General features: G+C 43.2%; 1 protein-coding gene across 1 annotated transcript in view; it reads right to left on the bottom strand.

The window, feature by feature from the left end:
• Nucleotides 1-3,362: 3,362 nt before the first annotated feature.
• The window catches only part of SMURF1 (SMAD specific E3 ubiquitin protein ligase 1), an 89,351-nt gene continuing 73,061 nt past the window's right edge, over nucleotides 3,363-19,652 (bottom strand). Inside the window, exons 13-18 of the mRNA XM_029577604.1 lie at nucleotides 19,277-19,455; nucleotides 12,201-12,338; nucleotides 11,397-11,517; nucleotides 9,573-9,774; nucleotides 7,690-7,765; nucleotides 3,363-3,474 (exon numbers count right to left, since the gene is read on the bottom strand). Coding sequence (XP_029433464.1) covers nucleotides 3,375-3,474; nucleotides 7,690-7,765; nucleotides 9,573-9,774; nucleotides 11,397-11,517; nucleotides 12,201-12,338; nucleotides 19,277-19,455 — 816 coding nt within the window. The 3' untranslated portion in view covers nucleotides 3,363-3,374. The remainder of the gene's footprint in view (nucleotides 3,475-7,689; nucleotides 7,766-9,572; nucleotides 9,775-11,396; nucleotides 11,518-12,200; nucleotides 12,339-19,276; nucleotides 19,456-19,652) is intronic.

The raw sequence follows: 19,652 nt of genomic DNA, 5'->3' as shown, positions 1-19,652 counted from the left end.
TAGTTTCTAAACCACTCACTGTGGGTTTTTTCTTGCCATATATCTTGAGGAGACAAGTTTATTTTTGTTTTTGTGTTTTGTTTTTTTTTAATGTAGCACTGAAAAGTGCTGCTGTGGGTGCTGAAGAGGCAGCAAGGCAACTGAAAAGAGGTATAAGAAGTAACTAGACAACAAATTGAAGAATTCTGAGAAAAAATACTGGACAGATTGAGTAGACATCCATGCTTATGCTTGGACAAAAAATGACTGAGGAGCTTCTTGAGGCAAAGCCTGTCTGGGACTTATCGCACATGACGAGTCCATTTGGTGCCGCCAGATGATGTCACACCCATCATGGCTACTTCAGCCTGCTTATCGACAGGAAGAGAAAGATGAGGAAGTGCTGCTGCATACTGCCCATTGATTACCACATGCCAAGGCTCATTCTATAGCTAGGAAGAGGCATGCATGGTTATACATGTTTAGAGCTACTGCTGGTGACTCTTGTTGCTGTGGAGTTGGGAGCAGAGCTGCATCGGAATATTGGGCAGCAGTGACTTTTCTGTGGCACACCTGATTAGGTCTGAAGGCACACTGGTTGGGAAATACTGAATTAAGCAATCCTGAAATCCTCTTGAAAAGACACCCCACTGATCATGTTTCGATTACAGTTTTATGTAGTTGTTTTTAGGTGTGTTTTGTCATCACTCTGTCTGTTCATCAATCTATAGGCATGTATCGGTACACTCCATAAACCTACATCCCTGAAATCTGGTAGGTGGGTCTCAAATTTCAGCCAAATGATACATGGAGCAGTACATGTGATATAGAAGTGGAGGGCCAACCAAAAGCAAGCAGAAACTGCTGCTTTCATACCACATCAGTACATGTTGGGGCCAGCCAATCACAGTTCCAAAGCCAAATAAGTTCCCACTAGCTGCATATTGCACAAAGAAAAGCAGCACCTATTGTTCTGATACAAACATTCCCAAACTATAAGACCACTGGGCCTACTTTGTATTATGCTCTACATGCAGGATTCAGACTTGTTTTAATTCTTTGCTCCACTTTTTAAATCTGCCGTTTTCATGCCTTCCTCCCCAGACAGTATGCCTGATTGTCTCAACTACCCTTGCCAGCTCAAGGGCTAGAGGGGTGCCTCCTCCAAGATGTGCCCTCTTATTGCTCGTTGGTTGGCAGGGGCCACTACTGCTGTTTTTCCTCTCTCCTCAGCCAGGCCCAGGCCCATCACCTCCTAGAATGCTGCTGCATCATTCTTTCATCTACTTATTATTGAGAATTTGCTGAATTCAGAATTCAATATCTATGTTCAAAGGAACTGTTTGTACTCTAAAATATAAATTGTATTTTGGCATTAACAATCTCATACACTCAAGATCCTCACACCCAAAAATCCAGCAAAAAATGGAAGGATATGCCAATATTTTAAGGTCAGCTATGCTTATTTTCTACCCTACTTTAAAGGGTTATAGTGGACTCCTCAAAACAGGATGCCACTGGGACCAGAAAGTGTTCTTGTAATATAAACAAAGTTTTTACAACAGAAATTACTTCCATAGGAAGGATCACAATACTTTCAAAAGGTGCCCCTATAATCAAAATATTTTTAAAGCAGAAATTCTTTAGACTGGAATCTACCATAGCTATCCATTGCAAAAAAGACAGACAATTACTTACAAAATGACCGAAATAAATTGAGTGCACAATTAACTAACTTAAAATTGATATACAGATATAAATATATATCTAAGATATCAGTAATTTTTAACAGAACTTCCCATGAGTGAAAACAAGATTAAATGACCAAACATGGAACTATTGGCCAGTCAATAGTATAGGTACCAGGCAATAGGCGATTATGACGACATCATTAAGCTTCTTTCTGTTGCTTTTTTAAGATGGCTATCATAAGGCAAATACAGACTGCCATGTTTTTTCCATAATTGATAAATCTTGTTACATCGACAGGGAACAGTCATGTCTAGAAACAATGCTGTCCTTGGGTAATACTAACCTCCAAATGTCATTATTCTCTCCCTTGGGGACCATATTCTCTACTATCACCCATTAGCGCCATATTTGCCATATAAATTTATTTACACATAAAATGTATTCAAGCAAATCAATGTTAGTGCTACTTTGACTTGTGTTGTCCAACTGTTGGCTGGCTCTTAATTCATGTTCCATCTTTTGTGCAAATCAAAAAATAGGTCAGTCATATTAATGAAACATCTCACTCATTTGGAAACCATCTTTAAAGCAGTAGCTGCAGATGTTCAGGAAACAGCCAACCACAGCAAGTCACAGCCTTTTCTCTTCCATGTAGACTAACCAATAGCTCTTTTTCACCTTTGAACATTAATAGACTTGCAAGATGTAATCTTTCCCCTTCCCTGAACAATGCTTTTTACAGGGTCAATTACTGTTAAGGTCAACAACTAGTTTATAGTTTAGTAAATCTCCTAGTAAAATCTTGTTACAACTTCAAGTCAACATGTTAGCTGCTGGGTAAAACAGCGGCACAGAAATCACAGCTTACTGGTTTATTCTTTTGCTTTTTTGACATGCTCCTTTTTTTTAAAAATAATTCTTCCTCCATCTGCTTGCTTGTAAAACACACCCCATTTTTTTTTCACACTTTCATAACCACTTAAATTTACTGTGACTGCAGGGAAAAGTAAGCTTGCACGAGAAATAAGACCATTCCAATGTGCAGAATATTTAAGCTGTCAATTTGGGCATTTAAAAACAAAAAACTCTCAACACAGCTCCCCTTTAAAGTTGCCTATTTCTTCATTTCTCTATAAAAAAAAAAAAAGTCATAACTTCCTGCTACGGCAGATTTTCATTCTATGTTTTGCATGCCAACATTCATCAAAATATGCTTCTGTCGTTTACATTCTATTACACAATCATAACACAAATGTATGATTTTTTTTTTTTTTGTAATGCTGAAGTTTTTAAACTGTTCCAGAACTTCGGAGCTCTGGATTTTAGCAAGTCAGGCACACTGTAACCACTGAACCTCTCTTAGGGCTGTAAGCTGTTGTCGGGGTACGGCAGTCACAAGGACCTTTTCCAGTTGAAGACCCTTGAACAGACCAGGCTCAGTTCAATATTTCACAATCCAACCAAACCTGCAGACTGACGAAACTACCAGACACGGGCTTGTCATTCCAGCAGAAGCTCTCAGAAGCAAATAGTGTTCCTGTTCTGTGGAAGGAATGCTTAGCTGTACATCTCAGTCCCCCAGAGAACGGGAAGGGGAGGGGGAGAGAACTCCAGCCCCCAGATCTTCTCCTGTTCTCCTACTGCTCAGAGCTGCTCCCTTCCAGCTCGTGATCTGCTTGGCTCCCTTTCCTTTGGTTTCCTTGTCACTCCACAGCAAACCCGCACGTTTCTTCCACAGCTGTCAACAGCTTCTCATAAAGCTTCTCGTAAGTCTCATAAGGTGGAATGTCATCCGGGTTAAAGCTGAAGAAAAAAAAGAATGCGAACCATCAAATTACTGTAGTGCTCTGCAAAGGGCTACATGGGAATACTCATCAGAGTGTTGCACCTGTTAATGTTATTATTATTTTCCCTTTCTGCACACCTTGTTTATTGTAAACCGGCATGATGCGATCCCATCGCGAATGCCGGTATAGACAAAACTCAAATAAATAAATAAATAAAAATAAAATAAAATCAGTTCACTTTCGTTTTACAATGTAATGCCTAATGTCATTCCATGGAAAGGAGTTTATTATTAAAAATAATAACTTTGTTTCTGTAGCTCACAAATGAATCATAGCTTTAAAAAAAAAAAAAAAAAATCCCAAAAATGAACATTTGCACCAATGTAAAATCTGACCAAGGTTTCAATGCCGATAGGTGTCTAGAAATGTCTTGCTCAGAAGAGGAGCACCTCAGGCTGACCAATGGTGCAAGATAGCATAGTGACTACTAGTAGTCCAAGGATGGAGAAAAGATTCACAATATAAATCCTGGAAGAATACTGTGCCAAGGTTTGTTACCATTAAACAAAGGCAAACGATCAGTATTCGAATTACAAAGGCATGGAGCCACTATGATGCAATGTGTGTACACCAGGACTGATTTTCTCTCAGTCAAAATGTCACCAACAATTTGGATCATTGTTGAAAGACCTCTTTATCAGCAGGCTTACTAATATTCATTGAGATGTTGATTTGGAAGTTTGAATCATCATACTACAGGGAGGCGCCAAGAAGAGGCGTTTGCTTGACATAAGGGTACTTATTTAATTGCAAGCTGAAAAATTATCAAGATACTGCAGACCAATAAATAGATTTATGGGCACAGCAACATAAGTAGCCATTGAGCCAACTGTGATTCAGACAGCTCTAAGATATTAAGGTCTCACTAAATGAGAAAATCAGTTGTTCAATATACACATAAAATGTGCGTCATATTGGCTCCATGCTCTTGTAATTCAAGTACTGATTGTTTGGAATATTGGTTTATGTCAAAAACAATATCCAACTAACTGAAATGCAAAGGGCTGTGGGGTAGGGAAGAAGCATTACGGGCTGTCCTTTTAAAAAAAAAAAAAAAAAAAAATGATGTGCTTCCATTTACATCGGTGTGGTCAACAGGCCTCCAGTTCAGATAGAAGAGCTGGACTGGAGATCTGGTTGAAGCCATCTCAAAAGGTGGGAAAGAAGGGAGAAGTGTTTGCCTCATTGGAGATTTTAACCTGCAGATGCAGATTGGAGCGTACCCTTTTGCGGAATATGCAAAACGTAGAGAGATAGTGGATGCCCTTCAGGAGCTCTGCTCAAACAAATGGTATGGAACCCACGAGGGAGGGTTTTGATACTCACCTGGTGCCAGAAATGGGGATAATGTTTCTAATGTCCAGGTAGGTGCCCAAAATGAACACCAGGGATCATCAGATGGAGTGGCTTGAGATTGCAAATAAGATACGAAAAAGTTGCAAAAAGACCTTAGTTTTGAATTTCAGAAAACATGGAATTGCCAAAAAAACCAGAACTGAAAGACATGAGTGAGGTGGAACAGTGGTGAAATTAAAAGGAGCCATTGCAAAGGCAACAAATCTGTATGTTAGAAAATTAATGAAAAAGGCAAAAAGAACAGCGTTCAAGAAGTTTACAGGATCCCAAAAAAGAGGAACACAGGGAAGAGTATCCAGTGAAACTGAGGGAGATGAAGAAGAAATCAGGAAAGCAAAAGGTCAAGTGGAAGAAAGGATTGCCAAAGAGGTAAAGCAAGGGTGACAAAACATTTTTCAGATATGTCAGAGAAAGAAGGAAAGCCCGAAGTGATATGCGAAACTGAAAGGGGACGAGGAGCAGCGTGTGGAGAATGACAAAGAAATGACAGAAATATTAAATACTTCAGTTTGGTCTTCACTAAAGAAGGACCGTTGCCATTTGGACAAGACTGTGGATGAGAGTGGAGTAGTTGTAAACCCCCATTACAGAAGAGAAATGTATGGAAAGAGCTAGGAAACCTGGAAGTGGACAAGGCAGGGAACATCCCAGGATATCTGAGGGAACTCAGAGCTGTGCTTGCAGGTCCGCTGGTGTGACCTGTTCAAGAGATCCCTGGAACGCAAGGTTGTAGGAGAGCGGTGGTGGTCCCGCTTCACAAAAGTGGGAGCAGGGAAGGAGCTGGAGAAACCACAGGCCGGTTAGCCTCACCTCGGTGGTGGGAAAATTAATGGAGACTCTGCTGAAGGAAAGGATAGTGAACTATCTACAATCTGGGTGGGTTGTTGGACCCCAAGCAGCATGGATTCATGAAAGGAAGGTCCTGCCAGACAAATCTGACTTTTATTGATTCGGGGATGAGAAGAACCGGATCAAGGAAGAGGGCTCGATGTGATTTACTTGTATTTTAGCAAAGCTTCCAATACAGTCCTGCAAAGGAGGCTCGTGAATAAAATGAGAAGCTTGGTGTGGGGCGCCAAGGGGGTGGAGTGGATTACTAACTGGTATGTAATGGTAAATGGAGCCCACTGCAGAGATGGTTTTAAGTGGAGTGCCTCAAGGATCGGTTTGCGACCGGTTCTGTTCAATATCTTTGTGAGCAACATTGCAGATGATACTAAGATCTGCAACAGAGTGGACATGCCTGAAGGACTAGATAGAATGAAAAGTGATTAAGAAAAACTGAAGAGTGGCCAAAAATTTGGCATCTGCGATTCGATGCCAAGAAGTACAGAGTCGTGCACTTGAGGAGCGGAAAATCCAAAAGAATCTGTATGTGATGGAGGGTGAAAGACTATTATGCACTGTTCAGGAGAGGGACCTTGGGGTGATTGTGTCTGGTGATCTGAAGGGTGCAAAGCAATGCGACAAGGCGGTAGCTAAGCCAGAAAAATGCTGGGCTGCAGAGAGAGAGGCATAACTAGCAGGTAAGGGAAGTGATAATGCCCTGGTACAGATCCTTGGTGAGGCCTCACCTGGAGCACTGTGTTCAGTTCTGGAGACCGTATCTCATAAGGATAGACAGGATGGAAACGGTCCAGAGGAAGGCAACCAAAATGGTGTGGGGTCTGTTTTCAGAAAACCTATGAGGAGAGGCTGAAGGAGCTAAATATATATAATCCTGAAGGAGAGGAGGTTGCAGGGGAGATTTGATACAGACCTTCAGATACCTGACTGGTATCAACAATGCACAAACTTCAAACCTTTTCCGCTGGAAAGAGTAGAACTAGGGGTCACGCAATGAAACTCTAGGGATGACGACTAAGAAAACAATATCAGGAAATATTTCTTCACAGAGAGGGTGGTGGATTCCTGAAATGCCTTCCCACAAGAGGTGGTGAAGATGAGAACAGTTAATGAATTCAAAAGAGCATGGGACAAGCACTGCAGATCCTTAAAGAACGTGATGTATAATATTTCTGCATGGGGATAACCTGCATGGAGCGGCAGTTACTACCCTTAACAGAATGCATGGGGGTAACCTGCATGGAGCAGCAGTTACTACCCTTAACAGAATGCATGGGGGGAACCTGCATGGAACGGCAGTTACTCCCCTTAATGGAAGGCATGGAGGTAACCTGCATGTAGTGGCAGTTACTACCCTTAACAGAATGCATGGGGTAACCTGCATGGAGTGGCAGTTACTACCCTTAACAGAAACATGGGGGGGAACCTGAATGGAGCGGCAGTTACTACCCTTACAGAAATGCATGGGGGTAACCTGCATGGAGCGGCATGTTACTACCCTTAACAGAATGCATGGGGGTAACCTGCATGGAGTGGCAGTTACTGCCCTTAACAGAAACATGGGGGGTAACCTGCATGGAGCGGCAGTTACTGCCCTTAACAGAATGCATGGGGGTAACCTGCATGGAGCGGCAGTTACTACCCTTAACAGAATGCATGGGGGTAACCTGCATGGAGCGGCTGTTACTACCCTTAACAGAATGCATGGGGGTAAATCTGGAAGAAGTGACAGTTGCTTTCATAAGAAAATTGCTGGATAGACTAGCTGGACCATTTGGTCTTTCTGCCGTCATTACTATGTTAAATAGTAATAACCTTGGTACATGTATTCTTCTGGAGGCGGTACCAGGATTAAATAAAGATAGCAGAGGAACACAGTAAATGACAGCTTCACCAAGCAAACAAGCTGCAGCATTTAGGGGAAAGAAGGAAGACAGGCAGACGTTTCAGAAAAGACACTGCATCTCACCAGGTGTGGGCTTTTGGCAGGTTGTCTGTGTTTGCATCGATCAGATGTATGGTGAAGAGTCTGGGCCCTGCAGTGCCTGTAGAACCTTACAACCAACAGTCTAGTTAATGCACTTTGGCAATCCACAACATATGCAAAACTGACAAATTAATTACTTGTTATAAAGAAAGAACCTCTAGAAACGTAACCATAAAAAAATGAATATGTAAATCTGGGTCGAGGGGCAGCATTTCATAAGCTGTTAGTGCAGGGGGCACTAAATTACAAACCGCACTAACATACTCTTAGCAGGTTAACATAACCGAAGAAATACGATCACACACACCCCCAATTTGTTTCCATATCCTGAAGATGAGGGGCAGCCATTGAGGGGGCAAGGAAAGGAAGTTCTGGGGTTTATTGTGCAATTTGTGATAAATATACCGTAAAATACCCAAGCCAATTTACAGCTGAATGATAAAGCACAACACTTATGTGGCATGACGACCTTGCACTGCTCCCACTGCAATGGATGCAGGCGGTTTACACAAAAGAACTGGCTAGCAGGCTGAAACGGTGGGCACTGGGAAGCCGGGACCTCCAGTCGGCACAGGAACTGGTTACTGTAACACACTAAGCACAACCAAAGGACTAACATAAGGCTTTTAAACAAATGGAAGGTGATCCTCAGAGCAAATAGCTGGCATTTTCTTATTATTATGATTTTTGCTCTGTATTTTATTTTTTATGCTCTTTTAGTAATTCTATATTAATGCAATGTTTTAAGTTTTTATTTTGATATTTATTTTATTATTAATTTGAATTTATTTAGTATTACTTAATAATTTGAATTATGTTATTTTATATCTTTCTTGTCCGAGTTGTAAACCGTTGTGTTGGTACTTCCAAACGACGGTATAGAAAAACTGTCAAATAAATAAATAACATATAAGATCCCTGGAAAATGATCACAACTGGAACATGTGGTCATCCAGCTGTTGCTATAGCTACCATTTTTTTCCCTGCATTGTTGAGGTGGGTTGGGGGGGGGGGGGGGGTGACCACAGATACAGAACATAGGATCAGCTCTAAATGAAAAAACAATGGGACCCACTAAATCCTAATTTTCTCAGGAAACAATCACGAGAGAATGTCACATGTGATTATGATGTTTAATATGTTGCTAGCAAACCTTTGCAAATTAGCTTACCAGCAAGATCAGACTGGTAGTGTGTGGTCCCTGATAAAACAAACTATCATTGTTAAGATTGGTATCATAGTAGCAATAAAGGTTCAGTACTGGAGAAGCAGACAAAATAATTCACTAACCCCTTCCTAGTCCAATTCAATAGGCAGGCATCTTGCAGTTTCCACACTCCAGCAGAGCACCTGATTCACTAAGGGTTTTTTCCCATAAACACAAAATGGGAGAAAGTCTTAATGAATCTGGCCCGAGTTTGGTCTGAGATGTCACATAGTCAAAAGTTATGTCAGGACACGATAAGTTAGGGCTTAAACCTATGTATGGCAAGCAAACAGTGCCTCTTGGCTAATGGACCCATTAGGTTACAGCTGAGAATGTAACCGGACATGAAAGGTTACTCAGGAACGGATTTTTTGGGTTTAATGGGCGTTAAGCCTCATTTGTTCACATACAACTATGATTGTGGCGTACACTGGTGCACGTAGCTTTCAGACAAGAATGTGGATTAAAGCATGCAAAATGCACTTTGGGAAAGGGTGGTATACAAGTCTAAATAAAGTAGCAAACCTGCCACCACATGCGTAACTTCCTTGGACTATGTTCTACATAATTTCCATGAAAAACTTCTAAGCCCTGCCTTTCCTGTATAATAAAGATGGCCCAGATTGGTGCCTCCTGCAAGCTTCCAGTGGATCAGCACCTTGCAAAGCCTTGAAACCCTGGAGAGGAACCCGCGTGGAACCGGTCACAAACTGGAGCAACCTGGCTCTCCTTTCTTCGTCAAAGTTCTCCACTGCCTGCCAGAACCATTTGACAATACTGCTGTCTGCCATGCAGTGCTTGAGGCGCGTGTTTGCCTTCCAGTCGCTCAGATCGATTTTATCCAAGCCTCCTATAATCAGCTGGGAAGCACAAAGATAAAAGGTCAGGTTCATTATCTATTACAGGCTAAACAGAACAATAGGAATGCAACTTTCGGGTCAAATTTGCTGTCATTCCGCCCCCCCTCCCCCACACTGTCCTTAGTGCTGCTCTGACTGTCACTTAGGAAAATATCAACTTGACCAGGCTCAATGGTTTCCTGCTGGGAGATATTGGGCTGTATTACCCATTCCGATCATGTTTCAGGGCTGTGCTACTTACTCCTGTGGGAAATTCCACGCAACTGTGCAATGCAGAATTTGCAGCCCCCAGCGCAGAATTTACAAAGACCAGGCTCCCCTGAGCATGGCAACATAAAGAATCAGCTCCATGAGCCGGCAGGAGGAGGAAGAGGCAGCGCAGTTTTTTCTGCACAAAGAGCTGGGCTCCGTGAGCCTGTGGGAGGAGGGGGAACTGGTGCGGCTGGCCCCTGCATTAAGAGCCGGCTTCTGTGATTGCAGCTGGCTCTGCAAGCCGGTGGGAAGAGGAGAAACTGCTGCGGCAATCTCTGCCAGATTGGTGAGCCAGCAAGAAGAGCAGCTAAAGGAGGGGCCAGAAGCAGCACTTCCGGTGAGCAGAGGCAAGCAGGAGTCTGGAGGGCCGGCTTGGCCTGCAGCTGCCTGCCTTGTAAGTGCTGCAAAGCTATCCGAGAGGAGCTTGGGAGAGAGAGGGGCCAAGCTAGAAGGGCGAGGAAAAGAGAGAGGAGGGTCCTGCAGGGGGGAGCCGGTGTCTTGCTGATGGCCTGGTAGGAGCAGAGAGCATGCAAGCAAGGGAGGAAACTGGGGAAGAGGGCAGTTCAAGTCTAGCAGGAGGACAATCTGGTGAAGGGCTGAAATGGAAAATACTTAATTTCAATTATATTCCAGGGAGGGGGGGGAATAGAGAGGTGGGGCGGGTTTAGCCTTGGTAGGTGGTCTGCACCTGGAAGAGGGAGTGTCTGAGCTTGGGGGTCAATTCAGGGCAGGGAGAGAGCTGGGTTTTAGGATGGGGAAATTTTGCACAAAAAATTAAAAACTATTTTTGAGTAACAAATTTAAAATGCAGTTCATAAAATAGTGATTATATTGTGTTATGAATAAATGAAGTTTACAGAACTTTAAAATATTGTGTGCAGAATCCTCCCAGGTGCAGCCACTGCTGCTATGTTATTGTAAAGTATTTATTTATTTATTTTTTTGGTTTTTATATACCGATCTTCCTGCATTAAATACAAATCAAACCGGTTTACAAGGAACAAGAAAACTGCCTGTACGGCGATACATACAAAGTATGGGGCCTTAAGTCTGCATCTGGACAGAAACTATTACTTAGCACAGCTCTCTGCACCCTAGGAGCAGAAGGACGTGATCAGACAACACCCGAGCACTTTCTAGCCAGGTCTGCATTCTTCAGGCTTTGTTTACTGACCAGGGAGCTCTTTTTTCTTTCTTCCTAAAGTGAGCAGTGCAGGTATGTTTCCAGGGGGGTATGCTGACTTGGAGTGTGTGCAAATTCTCAGTTATAAATGTGTAATCACATCATCCCATGGCATTCTTATTATGTCTACTGTTGATCTGAACATAACATTTGGTTATTAGAAAAAAAATAAGTCATTCATGTGTACCTCAAGCTCCTTTTGGTCAAAAGGCTTTAGCAGGTGTTGTGGGATAAGCTCATTAAAACCCTTCTGAAGAGCCAGGAACTGTGCCTCGATTCCTCTCATGAACCGCCAATTCACATATAATCTGATAAAGCAAGTCAAAAGTGAAAATCAGGAGCAATGCCCGAAACCTGGTGCCACTGGCCAAGCTCTACCCAGTCATTGGAAAAGGATATTCTACTGGATTATCATGGAATTCCACTTCAAAGCGCTTTTTTTTTTTTTTTTATGTCCTTGCACTTCCATTATACCTCACGTGACTACTTAAATTGGGGTAAACTACCTCGTCTGATGACTGCTGCATGCAAGTTTAAAAGCGCTGCTAGAAGGCTGCTCCAGTGGCAGCAGCGTGGGGAGGGAGGCCGTGTCACTGTGCAATATAGCACCTACTGGTCGCATTTAGGAGCAGGATCACAGTTTCAGAAGGAGCCCTGGTACACGGCCGCCACTCCAAAGACTGAACTAAAATGAAGTTGGGAGGGAATATAAAACAAGAGGCAAAACTCCCCAGGAAGCTGCAAATGAAAGCTCATGGCATCAGATTCCAGCCCTGGAAACCCAGAGGAGCGGGAAGAAACGGATGGGTCCACACAAAAACAAACCAGCACCCAGATGTTCTGGGGAGCCTGGATTTTTCCGGTTTTGCCATCCCAACCCTAATTACTCTGTCTTTTAAAATGATTTCCATATACTCTTACCACTTCTGATATGGAAAGCACTAGTCAGGGGGCCCTTTTTGAAATTCTGTGCTCCAGGGGAAAACGTTACCTGACATATTCTCTCTTGTTCTCTTCTGTAACAGAAACATTTCTTCCATTTGGCTTCAGCTCATGCTGAAGAATGCGCCCAAACGCATTGTGCTCTACACAAAAAGTGTGATCCAGCACTGGAGTAATGTCATTCTCCCTGTCAACACAGAGAAGAAAAACACGATGCTGACACAGCTGTCTATCTAATCACGTGAACTTCCTTTATCATCTCTCCTAATAGTATAATTAAGCATCCACTGAGAAAGACAATTCTAGCAGGTGCTGGCACTGCAGAAAGTGGAAGATCGCATTCACGTGGCCACGGCCAGCAAACCAAGAGACAGCAGGAGCACTGGCTTTGGGCAACTCTGTTCCCCCATGCACACTTATTTTTAAGTTCACCACTTTTTTCCTCTTCTGGTCAAAATTTGGTCTAAGGGCCACAAAAACAAGTCTGGTTTTTAAAGCTGTCCAAAATGAATATTCACGAGGTATGTTTGCACACAGTCTCAAATTTAAAGAAGAACAAAGTTCATTTGCATACTTTGTCACCCTGAAAATCTGATCCCTCTGTGGCCCTCCAGTGTTAGAGCTGGCATCACGCTCTATTATGACTGCTATACCTCAGTATATAAAAGAATGCTAAATAAATAAATAAATATTACTCAGCACTTCACCCTTTGCCTCCTAATGTTCTCCTCTTCTAAATCACGATGTCTTCAGGCTACAAGTAATGCCACTTTATATTCAAAGTTTCTTTAAACATTATGATTTTTGCCCTGAGTTTGCAGGACTGCATTATAATGAGTCTATCACTTGTTATCGCTTAATGTGATGGTGATGGATTTCCCTGCATTTGAGGGGCATGTTATCTTGTACCTGTACACCACAATTTGCAATTAGGAACTTAGCATTGTTGCCTTACGTTTCTACACATGTTTATCAGTCTTTTCAAGTTCACCATTTGGGGACAATTAACAAGGAAAGCATCTTCCCCGTGCCAGAGAAAGAGTAGATAATTGACCGTCTCTCTTAGACCTTGAGCATAAATAGTGCATGGAAGTTATAAGGTTCTCAACTTGGAATAAAAGGGGAAAACACAGAAAAGCAGTTTTCTTATAAACAATTATAGAAATATTCAAAAAATAATCCACAATTTAAAAAAAAAAAAAAAAGGGGGTCTTGATTGCATAGGTCTTCACACCTCTAGTCTCAATATTTGGTGGAAGCCCCTTCTGCAGCAATAACCATAAGTTGTTTATGATAAGGATCTACCAACTTTGCACAGTGGATGGCACAGTTTGTGTCCATTTTTCATGGCAGAAGAACTCGAGCCCTTTCACACTGGCTGGGGGCTGCAGTCTTCAGTTCTCGTCACAGATTTTCTGTTAGATTCAGGTCTGGGCTTTGACTGGGCCATTCACTTTCTTCTTGCTGAGTGGCTCCATTATTGCTTTTGCTTTGTGCTTAGGTTCATTGTCCTGTTGAAAGGTGAATCTTCTCCCTAGTCCCAGCTCTATGGCAGAAGAGAACAGGTTTCCCTCCAGGACTGGCCTGCACTTTGCACCATCCACATTTCTCTCCATCTTCACAAGCCCCCTCCCCCGTCCCTGCTGCAAAGCATCCCCACAACATAATGCCGCCATCACCGTGCTTTAGTGTAGGGATGATGTCAGCAGGACCACGTGCTGGGTTTGTTTTACGCCACACACACGACTCAGCACTGAAAGCGAGAAGTTCCACTTTAGTCTAGTAAACCACAAAGCTTTCTCCCACATGCTTGCAGTGGCCCCTGAATGTTTCTTTGCCAATACTCTGCAGCATATCTTATGGCTTTTCTTCAGCTGTGACTTCCTTCTTGCCACCCTCCTCATGCAGGTCATGTTTGTGGAGTAATCTTGAAATTGTTGAACAGTCTACATTTTTCCAGTCTCAGCCAGAGGCCTCTGTAGTTCTTTTAAAGTAATCTTAGGCCTCACAGTGACCTTCCGCAGCAGTTTGCTTAATCCACGGCTACTGACTCTGCAGGGACGGCCTGATAGCGGCAGTGTCTTTGTGGTGCCAAACTGTTTCCATGTTACAATGATGGACCTGACAGTGTCCCAAGAGAAATTCAAACACATTGACATTTTCTTAGAGCCCTTCCCCAATCCGTACCTTTGAATAACAACATCCTGGAGTTCTTTCAATAGCTACTTGTTGGGCCTGCTTTGATCTTTGCTTCAAATTCACTTCATACATCAGAAATAGCTTGAATCTTCATCCAGGAGTATTTGAATCAGCTCGACTAGTGTGATTGGACAGAAGTAGGCTCTAACTTCTTATGGGCCTTGCTGAGGCAATTTTTTGAACTGGAGCTAATTTGGGTTTGCTGTGACAAAGGGTGTGGAGACTTATGTAAACAAGACTTTTACAGTATTAATTATTTTTGGATTATAACTTTTTTCACAATTAAAGTGTAGAGTATGCTGTGAAAATACAAACTCCTACTTTCATGCATTTTGATTTGTATTTTTTAGACAGCGGCATTTGAAAACGTTTACAAAGCACTGTAAACTTTAGATATGGCACGAAGGTTAAGGATTATTTCACATTTCAGATTAAGTAAACTGTCTGTAAAACGTATTTGATTTATAATAAATTCAGTTTATTCTATTAGGCTGATAAAGCTGTTCTTTTGGGTAACTGAAGGCCCTTACTATTGCCAAGCCTAGATGATAAACCAGAAATTAAAGCACACTGGTTATTTCTGTACGTACAGCTAAAACAGCTCTACCTAAGCAAGTCAGCAAACTAAGGAAACAGAACCATTAGTAAAATGGTTGCAAATTATATCTCGGGAGCTACATGACCCACGTAAGGCTCTAGTGCATACTAGCTAGTTAAACACATATTCAGGATTTTTGGCCCCCAACCCCCCACAGCTGTCATATTGGATATAAAACATGCCATGCAACGTTCTACTTCTTACACTCACTTAGCACATTTAATCAAGGACTTGTTGGAACAAAAAAAAAAGTAAAATACAATTAAGAGATATAAAGTGAAGGAGAGCTTTTTACATTTAAGATGCTCTATTATTTTTTAAAGCAGCCTTTAAATCTAGGTGACCCTAAGGCAGGCTCAATTGAAATATTGCCCTGTGGGTATATAGTATTATAATTCTTTTCATTGGAAAATAACTGACAAAAGCACAATTCTCTTTAATTTTTCAGAGTAAAGTCATCTTTATGTCAAGCATCTGGTTGCCTCTAGTCTTCATCCCCCCCTACCACTGTGTAAGTTAAGAGCAGAGTCATAAGTGTGGGCTCAGTAATAGATGCAACAAAGAACTGGAGCTCACCAACCCTAAAAATACAAGCAAAACATGAATGAATATTTTAAAAACCTTATCCAACTCATGTTTTTATTGCAGAACTAACTACTAAAGCAATAATTGATAAGGAGAAATTACTACTTACCTGATAATTTCCTTTCCTCTAAGGAAGGCAGGCCAATCCCCACAAGAGGGTTATGCACCTCTACCAGCAGATGGAGACAAAGTAAGAGCTGATGTCATGGATATATAGCCCTGCCCTGACATCAGCCCGCCAGTGTCCTGTGAAAAAGTCAAACTGTGGACAAACTGATTATGCTTGAAAATGATTTAACAATCTCATGATTCCAACCAATATTGAGCTCAGATAAAACAAAGAACAGTTAGTAAACTGAGAGGCTGGTTAAGCCACTTCACAGTCTTCCAACAAATAGCAAGAAGAGCATTCTGCATCGTCCGCATCTAAAGGGTGAACCAAAAGTACAAATCAGCAGCCAAGGGCAGGTCGGGGATTGGCCTGCCTTCCTTAGAGGAAAGGAAATTATCAGGTAAGTAGTAATTTCTCCTTCCTCTGCACTCAGGCAGGCCAATCCTCACAAGTGGAATGACCCAAAGCTACCTCTGAACAGGGCAGGAGGCTATCCACAATCTAGTTAGCACTACCTGCGTGAACACGGTGTCCTCCCAAGCCTGAACATCCAAGCGATAATGTTTGGAAAAGGTGTGTAAAGATAACCATGTCACCACTTGGCAAATCTCGACAAAAGACAACCACCAAACCTCCGCCCACAATACCACGAGCCCTTGTGGATTGTGGTCTAATCTGCTTCGGCAAAGGAATGTCAGCATCCAGATAGGCGGCTGTAATGACTTCCTTGATCCAACGGGCTATCATTGCCCATGTCATCGGTTCACCTTGTTTACCTCCACCATGGAGCACAAACCACCAATCAAATTTCAGGGCAGATTTCGTAACCTCCAAGCAGCGGCGGACTCACGAAGTTGGACCGGCCCGGGTATTCGCCGCCCAGGCCGGCCCAGGACACGTCACGTGGTCTGCCGAGCGTGGCTCTGTCATGGCAGACCACGTGACTGGAGCGATCGGCCCACTGGGGGATGCCCGATCCCCCGAAAGGCCAATCCACCCCTGGCTCCAAGTACTACAGCAAATGATGCTTGATGTCCAAGGTACACAAAAGATGATACTCATCTCTGTCCCTGTCCAACTCGGACAGGGAAATGGAGGGATTCAAATGAAACGCTGAAACCACTTGTGACAAAAAAGATGGCATAGAACAAAGCTGTATTGCTCCCAGAGTCATATGCAGAAAAAGCTCATGGCAAGTAAGAGCCTGGAGCTCGGAAACCTCACATGCCAAACAGATTGAAGACAGTTTTACTAGTAGCAAAGTAAGCAGCCTCAAGGAAAGGCCACATAGTGGCCGAAAAGTCAGACCCGCCAAGAAATTCAAGACCAGATTAAAATCCCACAGAGGCATCAGCAGTCGCAAGGGAGGATAAAGATGCTTAACTCCCTTCAAGAACCAGGACACATTGGGTTGGGAAGACAAGGGCCCACCATTGACTCGTCTCCTATAACAAGCGAAGGCCACCATTTGAATCTTTATGGTGTTAAGAGCCAAACCTTTATGCTATCCTCCCTCTAAAATTCCAAAATCAATGGAATATCCACTTTAAGAGGCTGAGAACCTTGCTCCATATACCAGGCCTCAAAAATTCTCTATACTCTCACATAGGGCAGAGACATAGAAAATTTCCTAGCCCGAAGAAAAGTGGAAATCACTGCAGGTGAATAGCCATGCTTCAACAACCTAGCCCTCTCAAGGATCAAACCGTAAGATTAAATAGACACGGGTCTTTGTGAAGAATGGGTCCCTGCCACAACAGATTTTTCCGAGGAGGTAGCCTGAGAGGACTGCCCACGAGCAATCTCTGCAGATCGGTATACCATGGCCTGCGGGTCCAATGTGGAGCCACCAAAAGTATGATGCCGACCTGACTTGCAATCTTCTGAATGATTCTGCCTATCAGAGGCCAGGGTGGGAAGCATACAGCTGCCCCTCCTTCAACCAGTATGGTAGTTCACTTATTGACAGAACACACAAACGCATCCTCCCTTGGGAAACACAACTATTCTCTTGCCTGTGGATCCAAGAGATATAAACCTGCCAAGGCAAGCCCTTTAAAACTCATCTCTGGTGCACTCCATTCAAGGTCAATCAATTCCTGAATCTCATCCAGGAGGGGAAACAAACACAAAGTCTTGAGTAGGATGACCAATATGGGATCTTCCTTCTGCATACCAAACAATCACTCCCAGCCACCCCAAGGGTCTTCAGAATCTGAGTAATTAGACCCAGCAACTCCTCTCTGTGAAAGAAATGGAGAAGAGTTCTATGTGGCTCTAAATCCAGGGGTATTTCCCCTTCCTCAAGAGGGGAGCAACCCAAATCATCAATAGTGTCATCTTGATCCACATCCCCTCGAGCAGAGTCAGGCATTCTTGTGCCACAGTGTTTGCACAAGGTGGCGAACACAGGAGCACACCAAGCATGCAACCTTGATTTAAGAGGCAATGCATCTCTGCAGGACGCCTCTGCAGAAAGGTCTGTAGCCCTTGGGAAAATTCCACCCAGCAAAAAGAGAAGAGAATAGATCCTTACCAGGCCCTATAGGTCCAAATCTGTCATCCTGTGAGTGGGGCTCTGCTGAGGATGTCTCTATCAGTCTCTGCCAGTCTCTGCAGATACCCTGTTGTGTCACCTCCAGCCCCACTCCCCTCAGACCGAGAGGATGAACCAGCTTTGGCAAAATCAGTAGGGGGCAAATCACCTCTAGTATCCAGGCAGCAATGACGCAGGCCCTTATACAGCATGCAGCAGAAATAGCTAAGCACTTAGACACCGACGGCATGGAGCTGTCTGGTCAACACGTGCAAGATATGCACACAAGACACCTCAGCAGACAGCTATGTGGCCAGTTACGCGCACAATACGTACTCAGCTACATGCTTAAACTGCAAACCCAACGCGTTCAATACGTGCTCAGTCAGCCTTCAAGCACACACACTGATATGCTGCATAAGTACATACACAACATGAGGTGCAAATCTGGGCACACAAGAAGGTGCACACTCAGATATCACACACACAAAAAGGATCGAAGGAACCACCAAGGCTTACCATGCAACTCAGGAAAAGAAGCCTGGAAGCGGGGCCTAGCCCAAAAGGGCTGCTCAACCCGCTGAGCCTGCACTGCTTCCACACCTCACTAACTCCTCAGAGACATAAGCGGGAGACGCTGAACACCAATGCCGAGAAGGAAAAACAGCATCACTGGAACTTCCTTTTTTTTTTTCCCAGGCAATCCCCAGTAGAGAAATGCATGTCCGCCATCTGCTGGAGACGGCGAATACTGGTGGGCTAATGTCAGGGCAGGATTATATAGGGTAGCCCATGGAAAAGTAGCCTGCCTGCGTAACACTGGTATTGGAGGCAGGCTACTTTTCCATGGGCCACCCTGTATAGCCATGATTTCAGCTTTTACTCAGTCTCCATCTGCTGGTAGAGGTATATAACCCACTTGTGGGGCTTGGCCTGCCTGACTGCAGAGGAATCAACGCTTACTACAAAAATTAAAAACCAGTGTAAGCCTAAAATAACCCAGAAGAGATGGCACTGTAAATCATGGAGCAAGTTCAAACCTTTTCTGTTCTATAATTACAAACAAATCTGTTAATAGCCTAGAACAGTACTTACAGAATCCAAACTAAGCTCTTGTGCAATTCCGGGTCAACAGATTCCAGATCAGACAACTGAATGGGTTTCCCCAGCAGCTGCTTGTAGAAGGGAATGGTGAACCCGCCATTGATGTAGTGTCCATGGAACACAGCCAAACCCATTATCCGACCAACAAAGTGGAAATAAGACAGATGATCCTGCAGGGGATTGGAAAGAAACCAAAGAGCAAGAATCATTCAGTCACTGAGCAAGAAAGGATCTAGTCTAAGGCTGACATCTCGTGGAGTGTTTTATTCAGGTCAGCAAAAAAAAAAAAAAAAAAAGAGAATTGAGTATGTGTTATCTTGGCAGTCAGGCATATCTCAGGATGCCTACAGTGTGAGTTAACTACTCT

Source organism: Rhinatrema bivittatum, chromosome 14 (genome assembly GCF_901001135.1).
Source record: "Rhinatrema bivittatum chromosome 14, aRhiBiv1.1, whole genome shotgun sequence".
NCBI lineage: Eukaryota > Metazoa > Chordata > Amphibia > Gymnophiona > Rhinatrematidae > Rhinatrema > Rhinatrema bivittatum.
This window is presented reverse-complemented; position numbering and strand designations above follow the sequence as displayed.